Source organism: Falco biarmicus, chromosome 5 (assembly GCF_023638135.1).
Source record: "Falco biarmicus isolate bFalBia1 chromosome 5, bFalBia1.pri, whole genome shotgun sequence".
NCBI classification, from domain to species: domain Eukaryota; kingdom Metazoa; phylum Chordata; class Aves; order Falconiformes; family Falconidae; genus Falco; species Falco biarmicus.
The window spans coordinates 19,705,305-19,729,245 of NC_079292.1; the positions used below are offsets into that span (position 1 = coordinate 19,705,305).

General features: G+C 38.0%; 1 protein-coding gene across 11 annotated transcripts in view; it reads right to left on the bottom strand.

Moving 5' to 3' along the window:
- Positions 1 to 23,941, bottom strand: part of CACNA2D1 (calcium voltage-gated channel auxiliary subunit alpha2delta 1) — a 436,670-nt gene that overhangs the window by 214,915 nt on the left and 197,814 nt on the right. For all 11 annotated transcript variants that reach the window (XR_008822121.1, XR_008822120.1, XM_056340748.1 and 8 more), the window contains exon 4: positions 20,269 to 20,328. Coding sequence is in view for 9 of the 11 variants with exons in the window: in XM_056340748.1 (XP_056196723.1) it covers positions 20,269 to 20,328 (60 nt within the window). In the remaining 2 variants the exon portion in view is untranslated. The remainder of the gene's footprint in view (positions 1 to 20,268; positions 20,329 to 23,941) is intronic.

Genomic DNA, 23,941 nt, shown 5'->3' on the forward strand with positions numbered 1-23,941 from the left:
CTAAATGTATCCAACGTAAGTCTAAAAAACTTGCTCACAAGCAATGTCATGAAGCATGCACTGAAGCTATGGAAATCCATTGGTACAATAGGTCAGATACAAAAAGCCCAGATTTTTAGACTAGAATGCCTTCCTTGAACTTTTATTCAAAGTTTGCACACTGAGTTTTAAATCCATCATTTACGCTCATACTTCCTTGGGAACTGCACAACAGTTAATGACATTAAATCAACAAATAATATGAGGGGAAAAAAATAGTTCATGGGCTTTTGTAGAATGTTACAGGAATATTGAATTATCAGTGCTGGTAATTATTTTTAAACTTGACCAGGAACCACCATGTGATCTTAAAGACTATGAAGGCAAGGAATTTAAACCCAAAAGCAGAATTTGCTTATAAATATGGCCATTTTAGCAAGAAATTAAGTTTAAAAATAAAAAGCAACCACATTATTTCAGTATATGTTTGGGTCCAAACAAATTAATTTGAATTTGTGGTTCAATCCCTTCAATATTTTATTAAGCTAATGAATATAATATATAGCAATCTATATATAATATACATTAATAAAATGTAAAAATACTTTCCCTACTGAAATGACACCAAACAAAACCAAATAAGCATTATCAAAACAATGCTTCTTTCATCCTCCTCTTTACATTTTCACAGAAAACTGAGATTTAATTCTGATAAACATTGAAACGTCAATTAGTACAAAATATGTGTCTTCATCTTACTTTATAAAAAATGCTTTGAAATGAAAGATGAAAATGTGTAATTCAATTTTGTATTTACATACACACATTTGCTTTGAGAATATATCCAATGGTTGAAAGAATTCCACAGAAACAGAAATTTCCTCCTCTATTTAATTTTCTTCTCTATTTCTCTCTTCACAAAGAAATCATACATGGAAAGGAATATATTACACAAAGTCACTGCAACTAAATTCTAAGCAAAAATACCCAGACAACATTAGTTTTTTTAAGAATCTCACTGGAACAGAAAAAATGTCTACATTTTGCATAGTTTTCCTTAAACTGCAGCTGTAGAAGGTTTTATATATCTTTCTATCCTCTTCCATATGTAAAAACTAAAATACAAAGTGATTATAAATAGTATTTCTGCAGGAAAATTAAACACACTTTTTATTAAGCACACACTTTTCTTTTTTCTTAGTATTAAAATACTCTGTAACACAAGATTAATGAGTTTTCATATATAAATTCTTAAAGTCTGATCCAAACTTTGGATCACATCTTACACAGCTGAGACTGACCTGCGAAGTTAATGATATCAAATAATTTTTTTAAAGCATTTGATTTCTTTCCCTGTCTGTATCAATTCTTTGTTTGGTTTACTCAATCACTTAAAGTGTGTCCGCAAAAAAATAAAGTTACAACATACAAAAAAGTAATTGCTATAACATATCTTATACAATTTGCATGAAAATTAAAAAGAAACACCAAATCTCTTCATTTCCTCCTAAATGTGAAAAGTACCTTTCCAAAAGGTAATAAAGTTCAAAATATGTCAGGCCATGTCTTCTTTTCAGACAGCTTTGGTTCATGCACATGAAAAATACGTCTGGCATATTGGCTGTTAATTATTTTAATGGGCCTCTTGGAAAGACAAGTGTTACCTACTTTGTTAAGAATTTGTTTTAAATAATTTTGCTAGATCTCTAATGTCTTAGAAGGCAAGTAACTGTGGACAGCAGTTAGCAGGCTTTAAGAAATATCCCATGCTCACCTAATTAATAAAGAACAGAAGGAATCATAATTTAATTATTCAGCTTTGACTTCCGTTTTGTGCATGTCTTGCACTCCATCACTGCAATAAAGTAAATGTACATGAGTACACCTTTTTTCAGAAATAGTTCAGTAGCATGAGACAATCCAGCAGCTGGAAAATGTCATTCATTTTACTATTTAACATAAAATGATGAAGATTTTTCCAATTAATCACTACAAGCAAAAGGACTATATAAAAATAATTAAATTATAATTACTTTTCTACTTAATTATTGGATATGTTACACTGGTATGCTGGAATTCATGCAGAAGAGTAGTAAGATTTAAAAAGCTGTAACAATATCTTGCTGTTATGTTTTCATTCTCTATCTTAAGAACCGCACTAAATGAAAAGGTATTTGTGTTTCTTCCACAGATAGCAACAGGGGTTTTCACTTGCCATGTATCTGGTGCTCATGCCACAAACTGCAAAGAAATACAGAGACACAAACTTCTGAATAAGCTGGTTCAGATATGAGAGCAGGCTAAGGTGCTTGGATGAGCATTTGCACTGATGTGACCACAACCTGTTCAGTTTCAGGGAATCCCACACATCTCTTGACAGCAAACTCTGCAATTTAAAAAGATTTCATATTCTTTTTTTTTTTTTATACATAGTGAAAGAGTACGACTTCTTTTCAGCACCCAAACCTCTCATTTTCTAGAGCCAGTAGAGGGGATCTTTTTTTGGTTTGCTTTTTTCCTTTGTACTGTGAAACACAGGTAAATAGGACCCAAACAAGTGTTCTTTGAAAACAGAGAACAAACAAAAATAAAGGAAACCAGATGCTAGCTACATCCTGCAATGCTTTGGTGAGAGATGCTCCAACGGTTCAGTACTAAGCAAAACAGAACAGTCCAGGATACAAGTAGGAGGGGAAAAATAAACAGAACCAAAAGCAGATTCTTCTTTAATTGTCTTGTGTTTTCATATAACTTAGGTAAACTAACTTCTACCAGTAAAAATTGAGAAATAGTAAAAGTAGTAACAGTAAAAAGCAAGATGCTCAAACACAAAGTTATATGAAGAAAAGCAAGCAAGATTAGAAATTGATGTCTAAAATGCATTATGGTTTATTTCATGTTTTTATTTGGCAATTTATCTGGAATTGTGCATACTACCACAAAAAAGGATTGCATATTTTTAAACCTGGCTGTAGTCTTTTCTTTTTCTTCCCCTTTGGAGAAATTCCTTTTTCTTTTGGGGTTTCTTGGGGGTTGTTTTTTGGTTTTTGTTTGTTTGTGTTAATCTTTTCTCTTACAGTAAAATAAGGATAAGAGCTAATGGCATCCTATATACACCTTGCAACGGTAAGAGCAGTTAGAACCCAACATTTGCTAACATTGACGTAGGGACAGGTAGTCTCACTGGGCCCAGCAGGCCTTCAGCGTGGCACCTGGGGCCTCCTGGCTGCCCAGGAGCCCTGTTTCAGCTCAGCCCAAGTCTCTCAGTCCCTGCCTCGGGGTCGCATTAGCAAGGCCTGTCTCCAGCCCTGCCTTGGCCCCATCTCCTAGATGGACCTCTGCCCAGTGACAGGCCCCTTGGGCGTACACTGCAGCTCAGCTGCAGCTCATCACTTTCCCTATCCCCATCCCTTTTTCCTTCTGATGGTAACTCCTAGATGGACCATGAATTTGGTCCTTCACTCATCATGGCTGGAACCACCAGTGGACCCCGTTATCAGCACACAGCTTTCAACCAGGCCGCCTGCAGCTCCGGCTGCCCAGCTTTAGGAGGCCGTCCCTCGGCCCTCACTGCCGCCTGCACGTGAGCATCTCCTCCACTTCCCAGCTTTTTCCAGCCCTGCTGTAGCCACCTTCCAAACTTCTTTTCTGAGCCTAACCCAAATTTTAAGTAAATAATGGTACTTATCATCGCTTACTATATTTTCACCCAAAGTTCAGCCATCACTCAAACCATAATCTCTGGCGTAACAGAAGATTAATATTAGGTAATGGGAACTTTGCAGATGAACTAGAACAAAGACGTTTCAAATACATAAAATAACCATTTTCTGTCTCAAAGAACTGAAGTAAGCCAGTATCACCACCTTGATACCTCATTTGCTCTCTACCATTTTATTTTACTTACAAACCTGACAATGTTATTTTGTAAGCTCAGATCTTAAGTCCATGGCTGCTTTACCTGACTCCACCTGCACCCCCGTGATGAAGAACAGAAGCTGTAGGGTTTTTGTTTGCATCTTTCTTTGTTTTCCAGTTTTGTACTTTTTTTCTTTTTAATTGGAAAGAGGCTTTGGAATATCTGTGCCAGCATTTTTCCCCGACTAATTTCCATACTTATAAAAGAAAGGCCACCACATTGCCTGTTTCCACTCACTGCTGGATAAGAAGCTTTAAAAATTGAGTTGTAATAATATCAGATATTATTTCCCTTTTATTTAAATGTAGTCATTTCTACCAAAAATGCCCCCATACCCTCAGAGGCAGACTAAGCACAGGCAAAGCTGCCAGCTCTACAGTGCATCCTATTGCAAGGGCAGTGAAACGTAGCCAAAGGATGCTTTGACTATACCAAAATCATGGAAAGCCACCCTGGTGGCTGCTGTCTGTCAGTAGGATGGAGAGAACAGCAATCTCTCTTTGGAAGAATGCTCTTTTACTTAAAACCAGTTTCAGCCCAAGCCTGCACACGTGCTCCCAGCGGCATGAGCAGCAAGCCTGGCTCCTGGGAGATCACTTCTGATGTTCCAGTTTTGCCTGTTTCTTCTGACTCCCCCTAATCCTGCCCAGAGGCAGAGGTCAGAAAAGTCCTGCTTTTAATAACTCAGAGGAGGAGTCAGCTGGTTCTGAATTTGCAGACCTTCCTAGTTCAGAAATTGCACACAATTTCAAAAATACTTTAAATCTAAAGTATATAGCTCTTATTTTAGACAAAGAATTATTGAAGTTCACAGCATCCTAGCATTCCTATCAGAATCTGTGTTAACACATGTAGGCTTGGGCCCTTATACTTTGTATAATTCACTTTAAAATTCTTGTACTGCTCAGCACTTCTTTGAAATTCATCTCTTTTCTGGAATTCGGGTTGGACATAGGGACAAATAACAGAAGATGTGAGGAAAGGCCAGTGAGAGAAATTCTGAGCAAGAGAAAAAGCTAGCTATTGTGAAAGGTGAAAATAAGGCAGGTATTTGATGAAAAAGATGGGCAGTCAGAAAGGTTCCGGCTTACTTAACCAAAAAGGTTACTGAAAAAAAGAGCTTAATACTGGAAGAACATAATGAAGAAGAGAATAGAAGTACATTGGAAAGAATATATTAAACTGATTTGAGTTTGAAGAAATGCATCATTTTTTCTCAAAATTTATCCTGTAATGCCTGAGGGCTATTTCATCTCAGCTCTCAACAGCACCATTACACAGTATTACAGAAGCATGAACTGAGATTTCAGAAAGCCAAAGGAATGAACTCTTAAAACACTACAGGTGCTTAAGAAGGGATAATTGAAGATGGGAAACTTGGGCTGAAGAGGAAAGAAGAAGGGATGCTGCAAAAAAAGGGTGAAGTGTCTTGTCAAGGATGATGCCATGGTTATATCCAGAAAAGACACAGATGTAAAAACTGAGAAGAAAGGCAGAAAGCAATTGCAGCAAAGAAGTCATTCCTAAACCTTTCCCATCAATGGGCTTCTTTCCTCTCACTTCCCTTTCCCCTTCTTTTCACACAGTTCAGGGTAAAAACTTTGCTATCTGCCTTGCCAAAGATTGATTTGTTTTGTTTTTACTTTAGGAACTTCACTGAATGTGATGGGCTGATAACTCTCACAGATCCAGAAAACTATATAAGCAGAAACCATCCTAACTCACCTACTCTTTACCTGGGGAAAGTCCTCGAAAACTATTTCAGTAGATCTTGCACTGCAAATACCTCTAAACACTTATACCATGTTCTAAGATGCATTATCAGCATTATGATAAAAACCACTATTCTGATGAGACCAGCAGTCTGTATGCTATTCAGACGCAATGCACTGGAAATAACAGACATGCACAAACCATAGATACTGGTGCAGAGTAAGCATCAGCCAATTGTGCAAAGTGAGCCCAAGGGCCAGAACACCTTTCCTGCTGTGCTCCACAATGATGCTATTCATACTGAACTCAGTGAAACCACCTATTATATTTTCTGTGCTTGTATGTTCATTTCTGCTCAAATATTCCTGGTCTTTAAAACATGACAGAGGTAAAAATTCAAAAGCATGGGCACATACTAGTTTAACTGCTTGTATTCTCAAAGTATCTGAACCCACCAGCTTTAGACCATTGCAACCTGCAAAACAGAGACTCACCTAACACTGTGCAGCTGCTTATATACATAAATACAAACGTACTATTAGATGTCATTTTTGTGCATATGTACATGTAGATACATACATAAAAATATGTACAAGTATACAGATGAAAATTTATACAATTGATATATGGATATACATACCTCCCTCCTATTTATGTAGGACTAGTTTAAGCCTATACCTTGCCTGATTCTTAAAATATCATCTCAACCTTGTTTAAAAACACTGGGAAATAGGAAAAAACATATTAATATCTGAGAAATGTGTAAGCTTTAACTCTTGTTACCTTGAAGTAATAAAGAAAACCATTCAATCTGTTTCATATCAAAGCATTTAAAACTCTTGCAAATATAGTACTGCAGAGGTCTCATGCAGATAAAAGGTTTTGACATACTCAGTTGTATTTCTTTTAACATTTGCTTATCAATGTATAGATGACATGAAGAGATGAATAAATTAAAGTGCATCCTATTCTTCACAAACGTAGCCCAAGTTGAATTGGATGTATGGATTTGCACTGCTCTACTCTTACTAGGACATGTAACCACTTTAGTGAACTATTCTTGTGTCAGCAAAACCTACTGATATGAGTCTGTAAATAAAATCCAGTCTTGCTGTCCATGTCATAGTTCATTTTCATAAAAGCAGTAGTCATAATACATAATCATAGCACAACTCATAATATCATAATTATTTTAATAAAAATAGTAGGATATTTGCCCTACTTTGTTGGCAGAATATTTGAGAAACTCATTAAACTGATGGAATTTTCCTTTGACATTCCTTCTTCCAATTTTCAAGCTAAATTTATCCATAACTGCTATATATCTACTGCTCCAAAGAAAATTTGTTTTCTCTTGAACAGCATTTCCTCTTGGAGTTTATTCTTGACACAGAGTGTTTGCTGATCTGTAACCACGGTACTTTTTAGGATGGAGCACACTTTATTCTCCGTAGAGAGCATGATGTCTGCATTTCAAAATAAAACAGATCAGTCCTGAACACAGACTGCTGTTCACCCACATTGTGCTTGTTACAGCTGCCCCCGAGACACCTAAGAAATGTCCATACGCATTCTGCGGCACAGCGTGCTGCAGGAACAATTCTCAACTGACTATGCAGGCAAGCCTATACAAGGTTATACCCTGTGTCACTCTCTATATGCCTCCAATGTTATCTCAATGAGTTTTATACCCTCAAATACTCTTGCATGCCTTGATGTAACTGATGTAGCAACTGAAGCATGCAAACTCCCTCGCTTCATGCTTTGATAATATTATTTTCTACGCTGCATCACTTTTTTCACATTATTTCAGCAACTTTGAGAAGAAAAGTACAAATGCACACACATATGACTTTGAGCCTCCTAGATATTGTCAAGAGAAGTCAAAACAACAAACCTAGTTTGAACACTGACAATCTATGCCACTTGGTCCAAAAGTCAGGTCCATAGATTTGTTTTATTCAACAGCATTTATAGCTGTAAGTTTTAGAAATGTGGTTCCATCCCAGTCTGAACGTTTTTTCTTAAAGAAATGCGTCAAGGAGCCAGAATTAAAACTCTCTCCCCTTCTGTGCATGAAATACACTAACAAGAATGGGTTAAGCACAGGAAAATACACAAATCTGAGATTGCTTCTGCTACTCTACAGTGACTTCACCCACAAAAGCCTTTCATAGTAGTCAGGCTGGCATTCCTGACCCTCTGCCTTTTGCTTCCTACCCTACACTTTTTAGGAGTTATAAAGTGCCAAATGAGCTATGGCTTTAAGCAAGTGCCAGGCTCTACTTAAAAACTGTCTATGATCCTCATCTCCTGCATTATCCACCAATTTTCCGTTTTACCATTTGTACATTTAAACAGCAGCTCTCCACCTTGAATGCAGAATCTCAAAACATGGTCTAAATTAGCCTTATGTAGCAATGTACTGATATACTTTACAGATATGTTTCATAAATATCTTACCCAAAGAAGACTATACATAAGAGTGTTGCTTTGTAGTCTCATAGATATGTTGTGCCAGGCCTTACTATGTTTTCCCTAATATTAAACTTTATGAATGGTATCCAGTTTAAGGAGAGCTTTGAGGCAGAATTGCATTGTGGTGGAGAGAAAAGAGAGATCAAGAGAGACTGGAAGTGTCTGGAATTCAATCGCCTATATCCTGTGCTCCTCTGTAATAAGAAAAATAACTCTTTCCAAGTCAGCTATCAGCAGAAGAAATGGAAACAATCATCACTTGAGATTAACAAATGTACTGATATTTTTTAAAAGACTTCAGTCTTAGTCCAGCCTGTGTTTTTTCCTTGTTATCCCCCACCAAAAGAAAAAAAAAAAAATTTCAAAACACCCTCTGCTGCAGTAAGACAAGCCTAGCACACTACTACCTGCATATGCTAGTAAAACAAAACTAAAATATTCTATCCAAAAGGTAGGGAAATGCTATGGCAAGACTACATACTTCTTCAATTAGTATATTAGAATACTTTAAGTTTAGAAGTCATTTAAACTACTATACATATAGCAATCCAGATGAAATTAATCTTGCCTTTATAGAGATCATTCGGTCTGGTAGAAAACTTTTGCCGGAAGTCTTCATTCACTTTTTAGGTGGAAAAAAAATCACATACAAAGCATAAAAAGTTTTAAGATGGGAAAACACCAGAATTTTGTACAAGCAAGAAAAATAGCAATAGAGCCAAGTTCCTTAGTTTTACTGTTTTCATGTGTAACTTAAAAAATGCAACCTGAAATTGCTCTCTTGAGAACTTGTAGTGCCCAAAGGAGTAAGAACAGAATCCTATCTGAATTAATTATTTATCAATGATTATTCATCCATTTTTAAAAGCAAAGATCTGTTCTGGATTTGCATAGTCATATTTATATTTATTCTTCATATTTTCAAGACAGTTACAGTACACTGCTTCAGTGCAGTATAATTTGGGACTACCAACTGGGAAAATGAAAATAGAATGAGTGTTTTCCGTAAACACATAAATTACAGGCAGTCATAGAGTTGGCCTAGAGCTCTCAAGACTTGCTAAATCCTTATGTCTCTCCAATGAGACCTAGAGTTGTTTGTGTATTTATTTACAGTTCTGATTTGCTCATAGCTGATAGCAAAAATGAACTGAAGAAAAGTAAACAAATGGTTAAAAGCTCACATTTCTGGTCAAATCAAGTAGAGTTTTTTAATGTTTCTTTGCATGATGTAGAGGCATATCAGCATATTGCTAATTTTGAAGAGTTTCTCTGCTCTGTTATACATATCTCTTGCCTTGTGGCCACTCATCGTCATTTTCAAGACATAAAAGAGCCACAACTTCACCTGTTGTTTAAATACTAATGAGAATTACACTCTACTCAGTGGATGGAAGGATAAGAATTCCCAAATCCCTTGAGCAAAACACAGCTCTTAATAATAGGATTGTTGAGTATTCCTAGGCATTTTAAAGTCTATGCAGAATGAAACTCCCATTAAAATGTCTATTGTATTTCAACTGGAAAATAGTACAGACATCAAACTTTTTCTATCTTCTGTTTTCTGTTTTGAACGACTGCACAAGCCACTGTTCTTGGACCATCGCTTCTTGGTAGTGTATTTTAAAATACATAAAGTTTGGAAAATGAGGTAATTTTTTATTTTCTAAAGTCATTAGGCTTTGTCTCTCTCTTTTTTTTTTTCTTTATTTGCATGGTATTTCATGTGACATCTGAGGCCTACAAACTTTTAAATACACAAACTTTCAAATTTCCATGTCAGCTCTTTTTTCTAAAGATGATGACTTGTGACAAAAACAAGCTGAATTTTCATCTAATATCTTACAGGAATCCTGTGGCAAAAGAATAAGGTAAGTTATCAAGGCCTTCATGACTCCTGTGTTTCTGTCATTAGAAAAAACAGAAGGAAATGGAGTGAGCTAGAGATCATTTAGGCAAACTTGACACCCACAAATCCATGGAACCCGATGGGATGCACCCCAGAGTGCTGAGGGAGCTGGCAGATATTATCTAAGACACTCTCCACCATCTTTGAAAAGCCATGGCAGACAGGAGAGGTGCCTGAGGAGTGGAGAAAAGCCAATGTAATTGCAGTCTTCAAAAAAGGCAGGAAGGAGAACCCAGGAAACTATAGGCCAGTCAGCCTCACCTCCATCTGTGGAAAGGTGATAAACATTTAATCCCAGAGCTCATTGTGAAGCATGTGGAAGAAAAGAAGGTTATCAGTAATAGTCAGAATGGATTCACCAAGGGGAAATCATGCCTGGCCAACCTGATAGCTTTCTGTGATGGAATACCTGCCTGGGTAGACAAGGGGAGAGCAGTGGATGTTTCTGCCTTGACCTCAGCAAGGCTTTTGACACTGTCTCCCGCAAGACCCTCGGCGGGGAGCTCAGGCAGTGCGGGTTGGACGAGTGGGCGCTGAGGTGGGTTGAGAACTGGCTGAACGGCAGAGCTCAGGGGGCTGAGATCAACGCGCAGAGTCTGGCTGCAGGCCTGTAGCTCATGATGTTCCCCGGGGGTCAGTGCTGGGTCCAGTCCTGTTCAACTTGCTCATCAGTGACCTGGGTGAAGGGACAGAGGCACCCTCAGCGAGTTTGCTGGTGATACCAAACTGGGAGGAGCGGCTGACGCACCAGAGGCTGCGCTGCCATTCAGCCAGACCTGGGCAGGCTGGAGAGATGGTGGAGAGGGACCTCATGGAGTTCAGCAAAGGCACGTGTAGGGTCCTGGCCCTGGGCAGGGACGGCCCCGTGCACCAGCACAGGCTGGGGCTGACCTGCTGGGAGGCAGCTCTGCGGAGAAGAGCCTGGGGGGTCTCATGGGCAGCACGTTGCCGCTGGGCCAGCAGTGTGCCCTCGTGGCCAAGAAGGCCCCTGGGACCCTGGGGGGCATCAGGAGGAGCGTGGCCAGCAGGGCAAGGGAGGGAATCCTCCCTAGTGACGTTTCATCTGGAGTGCTGTGTCCAGTGCTGGGCTCCCCAGTTCCAGAGAGACAGGGAGCTGCTGGAGAGGGGCCAGCAGAGGCTACGGAGATGATAAGGGGACTGGAACATCTCCCTTCTGAAGAAAGGCTGAGAGAGCTGGGCATGTTTTGCATGAAGAAAACTGAGAGGGGATCTTATCGATGCATACAAATATCTTAAGGGTACGTGCCAAGAGGACAGGGCCAGGCTCTTTTCAGGGATGCCCAGCGACAGGACAAGGGGCAACGGGCACAAACTGCAGCACAGGGAGCTCCACCTGAATATGAGGGAGAACTTCTTTACTGTGAGGGTGACAGAAAATATGAACAGGCTTCCCAGAGAGGCTGTGGGGTCTCCTTTGCTGGGGACAGTCAAAACCTGCCTGAACATTGTTCTGCACAATCTGCTCTAGGTGAACCTGCTCTACCAGGGGTTTGGACTAGGTGATCTCCAGAGGTCACTGCCAACACCAAGCATTCTGTGATTCTGTGAAGAAAATTACAAGTATCTCTATCTCCAAATACCTAACCCACTCATCTTAGAATTTCAGAAAGGCTCTATTTTTAATATGCAATAATGTTCGTAGTCCTAAGCCCCTATCTATATATTCCCAGCATTTGCCCCTTCTGACAGGAAACATTTAAAAAATATTTTGGGACAAATATGCTTTTTTAAAAAAAAAAATCTCTAAGGTTTGCTAATATGAATGGCATTCCTTCTCTAAGAATCAAAACTTTGTAATATTTTCTGAATTTCTCAGTCTTTTAGAAGTCTGACTCCGTTATGAAAAGAACGTTACTGCCTTAGTCCATTGATTTAACTTTTTTGTGCATATTCAGTCATATCTTTTTCTTTGTTTAATTAAAAGAAAAAAAAACCTTCTCTCCTCTTATTAGTAATTTAAGACCAGCAGAATTAAGTACGTTTATATTCCTTTTTTTCAAAATATTGGCACATTTCCTGAATTCAGTGTAAAAAGGGGTCAGGATAATATGAATGTGATGGCCAGTGCGGGAAATGTGTTTGCCTCAGAGATGATGGAAACAGAGGAAACTAGTTAGCTATCAGTTATACTGGCAAGAAAGAATCAAGGAGAAAGATAGATAGTTACGAACTGAAAATATTTTGTAAAGCTTACAGACAAAATAAACAGCATCTTTGAAGTCCATTTCTAATTGATTTCACTGATTTACCAAGGGTAGTAAAGCACTGCTAAGAATTTTATCACAGGTTTACATTAGCAACTGAATCTGAAGGTGAAAACTAAAATAAAAAAAAACCTAGTCAGCTTCATCTGTTTTATGAATTCAATGAACTCAGAAAATATGTACTACTGCAGCCTGTAGAAAGCTTTTCTTAACACTTCTCTATTGCAAAATAAAGAACCTACAGGGTGTTAATAAATTGAGTACAATAGTACATCTTGCTTTTAATAAGATCTTTGTTCAGAAAGCACATTAAAGACTCATTCAAAATGAAGGTGATAACACATATGTATGGTGCCTTAATGATGAGAAATCACACCTTCCTTTCTTTTTTTCTTTCCCAGCTCCTTCCCGCTACACCTTTTTCTGAAGCTGCACATTTGTTTTTTAAATGAGTTGCCTGGTCAATAAGTAAAAAGTGTATTAGATGTCTTTTAACATATTTGATTTTTCAGATAAAATGGAATGCTTGAAAGATTCAACAATGATTGAAGGTGTTCACTTTACTCTAAAAGCTTTTTTGGCAAGTTCCCTATGAAGGAAGCACTTCACTGCCCAGATGAGATCCTTGCAGAGATTTATGTTATAAAGTTATACTCCTATACTCAGTGTAAGCATATTAAAAGATGATAAATAACCAAAATCTAAAGACCAAGACACAGCAGAAAAGGTAGCTCCTCTACAGTTACACATTTTAAATCCCTGCTTATATATAATCTCAATTCCAATTGTAAAGCTTCGGTATCAACTTCCTAATTGGTTTAAAATTACTAAAGTGTAAAAACATAAATAAATCAAGGATTAAAACTGTGATTACAAATGTGTTCAAATGATGAATCACACTAACACTTATAGTGGGGTTATCCTTACACAAGATCACATTAGATCTTATATAATGGAACAAAAGTATGGAAAAGCTCTCCAATGACAATCCAGATTTTGAAGGAAGTCAATGATTTCCAGAGAGCCTAGGAAGTTCTAAAATTCCAGGCAAGCTAGCAAGAGGCATTACCCTTAGAAAGTTTTCTAATAAACTAGTTTTATTTTTGCCTTTAAGACATATTTCTCATATCTAACTAGTGCCTCCTAGAAATTTTGAAACCAGAATGCATCACAGAGACTTTGGGAAAATAAGAATTCGAATATTATGGACAGGATGCTGTGGAAAAACAAGTGGGCAGTGTCAGGGAATTTCCTGGCAGTGAATGACAGACAAATCCTGCACTCATCTAGTAATGCCTATGTCACATGTCTCCAGTCTTCAGCATGGGTATGTTCACAGTAAATATCTACATTTAGATGAATCTCTTCTTTTTAATTATGGAGATCCTAGGAAAGTACGGTGAGAGTGCTTTAAATTATGTAACTGCAGTATCTCCCATCTCGTTTTGAGAAAGCACTATTGAAAACCTTGCAGAAATGCCTGTTCCTGCAATACTCACAGTGCATTTTTTATGACTCTAAAAGGTTCGAGTGATTTGATAAGCACCAAATAAACATTAGAACAACCCCTAAAACCACCCAGTTTCAGCAAATCTGATTCATTCTTATTTCCTCTGCACCTCACCTTCCTACCACTCCCAGTGTACACAGAGCTCTGTCCTCTGAATAGAAAGATACCAAAGTGCAAACAATCACTGACAGGAAAAAAAGGTGACTTCAACCCTTTCAGTGAGATGGGCCACATTTAATTTAAAATATACACAAATTAAAGCTGTATGTCACAGAAGAGAACGTGGCACACAGCCCTTCAGAGAATAAAACATTATCCTCCCTAAAACCTTCACCATCTGCCTGCCAATTTAAATCAATCATTTGCATACTTTTTTCCAAATCACAGAGGCTTCAGAAGTGTGAGGCCTTACCCAAAATGAATCAAAATCAATGGAAGTTATATTTCATTGGGTTTTGGATTAGAGCATTCTGCGAAGACACAGACAGCTATGACACTTTGCCCATGTTTAGTATTGTTAAAAATTCCACAAAATTATGAAGTATATCTGACTTTACTGGGAAAGGATTGCACACACACTTTGTGCCTGCAGGGACCAGTTCCCTGTACCCCAGGTCTGGAGCCAAATATAAACAGTATCATTTCCCATTGAGGCTCTTTGCACCCAAGAGGACTATCAGAGGTACAAGCCACAAAAGAGCTGTATCCTCTCTCTGATAGTCTGAGAGAAAAAGTATTCTAGTTTTTCTCCACAGAGTTTTCCCCTCTTTCAAGAGACAAAGTATGTTTACTAAACTGCCTCTTTAGAATGAAGAAGTATTAAAGCTGAAAGTCTGGTGTTCTGTTTGTTTTCCACTTGAGGCTTTTAAGATGAAATGTTTTAGTGTTGTTATGACAACTACAATAAATTACAGACAGTCCTGAAAATCTTCAATCTGCAAGACACATCAAGCACAGAGAGATGTCTACTACGCTCTGCTCTTGCAGGTCACCTCTTAGCTCAGATCCTGTGATGCCAGACTTGTTTTATCTGTTATTGTTTTTATCTTCCATTTCTTTGCTGTGCAACTTTTCACTACAGTTTTATGCAGTCAATATTTTTACTAGAAAAAAATCATAAATCCAAACTAACATTTCCATGACCTTTTGTCTTTACTTTTAAACCCAGTCGATACTTAAACACCGGCCTACACATTACCATCACAGCAAATGCTGTCTCAGAAATACCAGGACTCAGAAAATCATCATTTACACAGAATATGAAATGGCACTATCAGTTAAAAGATAAGGCATATTGAAAGTATTTTTCATGTAGCACTTCAATGTGATAATTAATCCCTAAAATCTGAATATCAGTCTTCATATAAGTAAGTGGATGCTAATAGGCCATCCATAAAGACTCCTCTTATTAAAATACAGATGAGATATTCCTTATGTTTATACATGTGTAAGTACAATTAATATTGCAACCCAACTGGAAACAAAATTGCATTAGTTAACCAACCATTGCAAGGCAATCAAATGTAGTATCAAATGTAATTGTAAAAGAACCATTTGGGGAATAACAGCAATTATTTCATACAGAATTCTCCCCTCCTTCCGATCCTTGTAGAATATTTTTCATGCATCTCTATGCCAGAAAAATAATTGGACCATCACAAGTGTCAAAACCAACCCCCTTTCATTCTGCAGCATACAAGAAAATTCAAACAGACAAGGCTGTTTCATTTAGAAATATTGGTTTGTATCTCTGATTTGTAAATGTATTAATCTAAAAGCATTTAAGTAGGTTTTATTTCTCCACCTGTACATGCAGCTAGGGAATTAGGCAATATCGTTGGAGCAGGGAGCAGAGAACGGCATTTCTTTATTTGCCTGAAGCTAAGTGCTTCGGACTTGCCTTCATAAACTTCACAAATATTCTCTAAAGACTTACTAGTTTTCTATCAGGTAAGTATTATTTTAGGGCTGTAGATGTAAACTGCAGTTCAGATATTTCAATTGACTTTGTGCTTAATCAGGAAACAACATGTTACAATCCAGTATTTATTTTTTTCCTTTTTAACTCAGAAGATACTCAGTATTATTTATTATTCTTAATTAATATTCCTTTGAATAATTTTGCACTGTTTAGTAAATTAATGAGTATTGCCAAAATTATTTTGATATTTAATTATCAATGTAAAATACCAAAATCCATTATGATCTTTAATTCTGTCAGCTGAAAACTAATGGTAAATATGCAAAATACATGCTCTTAACTCATTTTAGCTTTTTATTTTTGCTCTTGAGACATTCAATATACACCTGAGAAGTGTTCATTTATTAATAACAAGAATATATATAGCCCCCAGTGTCAATCTGTGTTTTTAGAAAGTTATGCAAGGTAACAGAAGGATAGAAATATGAAAATACTTTAACACCAGATATTCACTATTCAGTAAGTTTCTGGGTCACAGCTTCCCAGGTTCATATTAATATCAGTCTGAGATTTCTATTAGCACAGCTATTTTTGCTTTTGGTAAACATGAACAGATTATCTCAGATAAAACCAAAATAAAATTTAGTAATTCTTAAACTTTGGTAAAGATTCCTTTAACTGTTGATCCTGGCAAGATCATGGAGCAGATCCTCCTGGAAACTATGCTAAGGAGCATGGAGGACAGGGATGTGATTCAAGACAGCTGACATGGCTTCATTAAGGGCAAATTGTGCCTGGCAAATTTGGTAGCCTTCTATGATGGGGTTATAGCATCGGTGGAGAAGGGAAGAGTGACTAACGGCATCTATCCGGACATCTGCAAAGCTTTTGACACTGTCCCACACAATATCCCTATCTCTAAAATGGAGAGCCACAGATGGACCGCTCAGCAGATAAGGAATTGGCTGGATGGTCACACCTAAAGAATTATAGTCAATGGCTCAATGTCTGGGTGGACACCAGTGGTGAGTGATGTCCCTCAAGGGTATGTATTGGGACCAGTATTAATTCACATTTGTCAGGAACACAGACAGTGGGATTGAGTGCACCCTCAGAAAGATTGTGGATGACACCAAGCTAAGTAGTGCAGTTGATACTACAGGGGGATGAGACGCCAGCCAGAGGGACCTTGGCAGGTTAGATAGGTGGGCCTGTAGGAACCTCATCAGGTTTAACAAGGTCAAGTGAAAGTTCCCACACCTGGGTTGGGGCAATCCCAAACATGGATGCAGGCTGGGCAATGAGTGGATTGAGAGCAGCCCTGTGGAGAAGGACTTTGGGGTACTGGTGAAGAAAAAGCTGGACATTAGCTGGCAATATGTAATCATAGCCCAGAAAGCCAAACATATCCCATGCTGCGTCACAAGCAGCATGGCCAGCAGGTCAAGGGAGGTGATTTGGCCTCTCTACTCCACTCTGCTGAGACCCCACCCGGTGTACCATGTCCAGTTCCAGAGCCCTCAGCACAAGAAAGACATGGACCTCTTGGAGCAGGCCCAGAGAAGGGCCACAAAGATGGTCAGAGGGCTGGAGTACCTCTGCTATGAAGACAGGCAGAGACAGTTGGGGTTCTTCAGCCTGGAGAAGAGAAGGCTCTGGGGAGACCTTATAGCAGCCTTCCAATACTTAAAGGGAGCCTACAGGAAAGATGAGTGTAGGACAAGGGGTAAGGTTTTAAACTGAAGGAGGGTAGATTTAGATTAAATATTAGGAAGAAATTCTTTATTGTGAGGGTGGAAAGACACTGGCACAGGTTGCCCAGAGAATCTGTGGATGCCCCCTCCCTGGAAGTGTTCAAGGCCAGGTTGGATGGAGCTTTGAGAAATCTGGTCTAGTGGAAGGTGTCCCTGCCCCTGGCAGGGGGGTTGGAACTAGATGGTCTTTAAGGTCCCCTCCAACCATTCTATGACTCTACAAATCTATGATTTACCAAAAAGACCAAACTTAAATTGTTACTTTTGTTTTTCTTTGCTTTGACTTCTTGAACTAGCTGGAATTTAATATACTACAGGACTGGAAACATTGGAAGAAAATTACTCTCGATCAACAACAAACAGTAGGGAACAGGGATTGTCGCAGATGTGGATTTCTGTTTCTATCAATGGTTTAGTCTCAACTTTTTTTCTAAAAGGCAAGCAAATTCTCTCCTTTAGACAATTTGACAGTCTTTACATGAAATCATTAGCTGAGATAACAAAAGCGGGGCTGTGGGACCAAATCTCAATCTTTAAAGGTTTTTCCCTGTACTAGCTAATTTCAAAAGACCTATCTGAGGATGCTGAACTTTTATTATACTGCAACATTAACATACAAATAAAATTTTAAAAAATCTTTAAAGCTTACACACTTTTTTTGCTGTGAACTGTGCAATAAACACTAATATTTTGAATAAGGTGCTAGAAGAAGCACTTTGGCAGTCTTGATTGACATATACCTTCTAGCTCTGTATAGACCTTGGTATTATGGCCATCCCTCTTTGCCCTTTCACTTTTGGATTCATTCCACTGAAGTCAGCCCATATATACTTCCCCAGAAAGCAATGGTTGTGATATTTTCTTCTTTAAAGTCCATACATAGGTTATTGTTCAGCTGCAATCTGACTGTCAATGACATTGCTGATTGAGAGCTCATTAGAAGCAGAAATAGATTGTCCCAGAGAGTTTCTTTCTACAGTGACTCATGTGCAATGCTGCTGGAAGGGCTTTTATCTCCCCAAATCTAATCCTGGATGAGAAATGAACCTCATACAGCATGATGTCCACTGTTCATAATGCTATCAGAAGTACTTTAAGAACCACCATCTGCAGAAAGTTTTATAGTATACCTTCTGTTTTCCATCACAGCCATTACGAGAATGAATCTTCCAGTGAAAATTAAGTTTATCAGAAAGATATGTGTGCAAACTAATTTGAGCAGGCATTTTCTAAAAAGTAGGCCAGAAGAGAAGAAAGATTACTTCTGGCAAAAATGGAACAAATTAAATTATAAGAGGCTTAATACATTTATTTGAAATTTAATTGCATAACCTAATGTCAAGGTTATTATATGGTGCGCACTGTTCTCATTCAAATTCAAAACAGAAAGCACAAGCTCAGTTTGCAGTTACTTTATTATAAATCCAACTGCATTTTTTATTTTATTCTGACCATAGTCTTTACCTAAGCCACAACATTATTATAAAATCACATTTCAAAATTACTTTGAGATCTCTCCTTGGCAATGAATTCTGATAAGACCAGGAGCCTCTCTGGTAAGACTGACTTCTACTGCAAGTAAAGGGTAAAGAGAAAACCAAAAGCTGTTGACAGTGTTGTTGATGTCATGCTGGTTGTGTACAGTAAGAAGCAAAACGATTAGAGCATCTGATTGTATTCACACTTTTCTGCATTGAGTCCATCAAACCTGCAGGTTTTGTGTTCTATTCAAAACAGAGACACATTATCAGAAAAGGTCTCTGTAGCATTCTCAGTATTGTATCCCTATGGAATATGCAGTCTGTGTTTTACTGGGTTAATACTTTCATTCTAATGAAGGTGTGCCGGTGCAGAGAGCATGCTTAAAAGCATTCAGGCTATGTCCAGACCCTCATTGCACCCCTAAAAGTCAGTCACTCTTATCTGAATTATTTTGCCTGACCTTAGGGGTTTTTTTTTGTCTGTTTGTTCTCAGATCTCCAAGTGTCTGAGGAACATTGGATCAGAAAAGACATTATAGAAAAGCATTGTGTATTTAAATGTGTGCCACTGTGATACTAGTCAATGTGTAAATACAGTCTAGGTTTGTAGCAGCATCGCATAAAAGCACCATCTGCTTTTATTTCTGAAGGAACAGGAAATGAAGGCATAAAAAATCACTTTGACCCTTAGCAGGGAACTGTAGCCTAAAATTAACAGGCTTATAATCATGCCGCACTATATTAATTTGGCTTCATCGGTAATAAAGAATTAATGTACGTTTTACAATCATCACACTTGTTATTCAGTAAGTTTGAAATGATTGAAGAAGACAATTTAGTGTTTGACCAAGCTAGGGCGCCTCTCAGTAGTACTAGAATACTGAAGAGATGCAATTAAGTATAGAAAGGGATTAAAAAAATAGTCTATGACTCCCAATATAGCATGTAGAAAACCAAATCCTTCTCTGTTAAGCTTTTTCCTGCTTTTTTCTACCACATCAGGAAAAAAACAACTTATAAAAATATTTTCTACGATTCTGTGTTTCAGTGCTTGGAGTAGCACACTTTTAACTGATAGTAACCATCACTTAGAGGTCTTCTCTGTAATCATTCCTTGTATGTCAAAACAAACAGATGGTCTTGTGCACACCTCAGAGCCACCTCCCAGTTCTCTAAAGCTGCCTATGAGCTTCTGAAGTGAAAAGTCCACTTTATTCTCTAGACACCTGGACTGTGACTCTGTTTACTCAATAAAATAAGATGCCCATTCATAGACAATGACTCCTTCTGTCATGGCTATATAAACATGTTTGTAAGAAAGTAGTTAACATTTCAAAGAGAAAAAATACAAGGTTAAAAGGAGAAAAACTGAAACTTACCCCAAATTCATCCCTCCACTGATGTGATGCTTGGTACTTTTCTGCTTCTTTAGCAAGGCGCTGAAAACCAAAGAGACAGAGGACATACAGTTTAGTCTTCACTGATTCTTCATATAGCAAAGTCTTTCTTTTTTTAGTTTCTTCATATACATGTTTTCTCTGTATAAGTTTCTATATAGCTATGCTTTTTTGCACTTTGTTTTTCTGAAATTTGTTTTACTGAAAATATGTGTATTTCAGTAAAGATGTGCCCTCTCATTTCAAAAGTGCTATTTTGTTTATTATTGCTTATTTAAGTACTCTAATCATGCATTAGAAAACTCAACGCTCATTCCAATGTCATTTAAGAAGTTCTAATTAAGTTCAAAATCCACCAATATCCTTCTGAAAAGACTTTTTCTTTACACATACCACCTTGCCTTATATGCATTACTATCCAATGACAAGTATTTATTAGAATCTTAAACCCCAGCATTATGGACATTTATTTCTCCATTAAATTATTTAGCCTCACTTACAGGAAGTACTGGCATCCCCTGTGATTATTAGGGACCCATAAAACTCAGTAATTCGGACTAGCTGTAGTCTGGTCCCATGGACTGAATACACATCAGCAGTTGCACAGTAACAGACATGCTCCTAGAGGGAATTTTTCTTGTTTAAACTAAATTTGAAAGAAATCCGTTTTGTCCACTTAGCCCCATGGGAAGCAAAGCACAGTGCACAGGAATGATGCTGTTTCAAATCAAAATCTTGTACAGACACATCCACTGGGTTGGTGACATGTCCCTCCTTATATAAAATCATAAGCCTTCCAAAAAAAAATCTATTTGTACATGCTTATGAGAAGTTTATTACAAGTTTGCACATCAAAATTGCCGAGTGTAATGCGGGCTCTCCAGTTGAGCTGCACACCGCATCCCCAGTGCCACAGCCCTGGAAGTAAGCAACCATCCTGAAAGCAAGCAAGCCCACTCTGAAGAGGCAGCTACCTTATACAAATATTTGTAGTTCATGTGGACACAGCCATGTTCTAATTGTTGAGTGCCCACCCTCCAAACTAAATTATTATATAGCCCAACAGAAAATTTAGCAACAGTTTCTGGAGATTCACAGTCCTTTTATAACAGAAAGAGTCTGGCAATATCTACCAGATAACTAGGGATGAAAACGGTTTACTGTGTAACGATATGTGCACAGTGAACCTGATGATCCTTTTAATATCCAGACCAATTCTACAAAAAATGAACTGGTAGTCTAAGTCATATTTTCAGATGAGTCAACTGTTAGTTCTCACTAACAACCAGCAGGAGTATGACCAGAAAGTTCACATGAGCTGGAATCACAGAGACGGTGCTGCCAGAACCTCACCCCAGCCACATCCAGGATAGCAACCCCTATGTTACCTCATCCCATGACAGCAGTCCCTCTCCCCTCTCTAACAACTATCAGGATGATAAATTTTACAAAGCAAAACTTAAGATCTTTTCCTTTTACATTTGCAATCATTCTCTATAAACAAAAAACACCAACAAACCTGTGTGCTCTGCTGCCAGAAAATAAGTGTCCCCACACACTTGTCTTATGGTCAATGCCCATGAGTTTTAGCTAACACAAAGCTACTAACATCTTACAGGCATTGCCAGCTGGAGGTACCCTCCAGAGTAGGCAAGTACCACAAGTACAGAAGAAAAATTAAATTGATGCACTACACTGTGAAAAAGCACAGTACATCTCTCCCTTGACTGCACTGGACAAACTCCTCAGAAACCTACAGTATTTTGAGTTTTCTGGTAATTTCCTAGAACAATTCTGTCTGTCTAATTTCCTCACTCAATATAGCCAGTCCTGCATATAAATTTACATATCCTCTGGTGAGTTCAAGCCAATTAAGTGATGTTTCACCAGTCTGTAGCAAAGCAAAATATGACACTTACTACACATGCAAACAGCTGCAGTCAACACTATGCTTGGATTTCCTTCACAGTCTCCTTCATTGCCTTAAAGTACCCAGAGAACTGCAATTGTTTTCCACAAAAGACAGTAGAACCCAAATGCACAAGCTGATAAATGGATTATGAAAAGAAATATAAAGAGCATCAACATTACTAGGAATTTTGCATTGAAAGAACTGCAGCTGCACTTCAAATTCCCCAGTTCCATGAAAAAGTGGTAGATTCCTCAGCTAATTTGCACTATAAAGCATAAACACTAAAAGCAATTAAAACCAATATAGTTGTTTGGGTTTGGGTTTTTTTTTGTTTCAGGTGGGGGGGGGGGGGGGGGAAGAGTATTTCCCACCACAGAGATACTGTATTCTTACTCTCCTTGATAAATTTTTCAGGTTTAAGTTAGAATCCATCTTAACTGTCTAAGTAACTTGCTAAAATAACACTACATTTCATTTCTACAGCTCTTTATACCTTGAAGTAGTTTCCAAAATGAGAAGTTGTCATTTGGGGTACGTGTACCTCTGCTAAAGGTAACGAAGCCCATACAAAAGCACAAACAACCAGCAACAGAGATACCGTAATGAACAATGAGAAAATGGCTGTTCCTTGACTCCAAAAAACTAAACCCCGACACCTCATTGGAAGTACACATGACCACGAGCTACGCCTATACACACTGGCTCCAGCAACGGGCTGAGACACCTTTTGGATGTCTTTTTGACTGCTTAACTGAAGAATCTCTGCAGTTTGCTGTACTGCATAGCAATCAATTTAATTTTTGCATCAGTTATTAGATCAATTTTCCAAATTGGATCCAAAACTTTAGCTGGAATGTATCCAAAAGTTTAGCTGGAATGTATATTTAGAATTTATTTCCTAGTTTCCTATGTCAGAGATAGAATTAAAGCCTAGCCAACTTAATATCAACCCAGCATTGTTTTCCCTGAAACAGATCATCTTTCATCAACGATTCCTATAAATGCTACACAAATTTCTAGTAGTCAGTGTAGTAGCTGTTCGCCAGGACTAAAATAAATCTGTAAGTTGAGTGGTCACAAGAATAAGTCATTTGATCTCTCAAAATGGGGATAAATATTGTATTTTTACATTCTATTACTTCAACAAAACAATCCTGTGATGGACATCTATGTAAGTTACATGTGCAAAAAACATAGAGAGGCATTTCCCAAAGACCATTCTACTACAGTATTCAGGCTACCCTGCTCACCTCCAGCAGAAGACTTTATCAATGTTTATGTGCAGGCTATCACAAGGGCATGGATAGTGCAAGGCCTCAATTTTCAAGAAGTGGGTATTTTTAAAATATATGGGTTGACTCATAGTAAGTCTGCATGCACAAACCAGTATCATTCTCTCCTATGTAATAACTTATGTTTTTAGGAAAGATAAGGGAAGAGTACTAAATTTAAGGAAAAAAACTATATTGTGAATCTAAGGTGTTCTGAGAAGTGTTTGATTTCTATGCAAGGAGAACCTTGTTGCTACAACATGGAGTCTAATAACTGAGACATTCACCCTTTCACAGAGAGAGCCTTGTTATGAGCCAGAGTAAGAAGTCGAAACTCCTGGCTCAAAAATATCTAGATGGTGAAGCCAAGTCATTACCTATGCCCTTTATTTTGACACAAGAAGAGACTAATTTTTCATTTTTCTCAAAGAAATCATGCCTGCTTCCTTTTGAGGTATGCAAACGTCAGGTC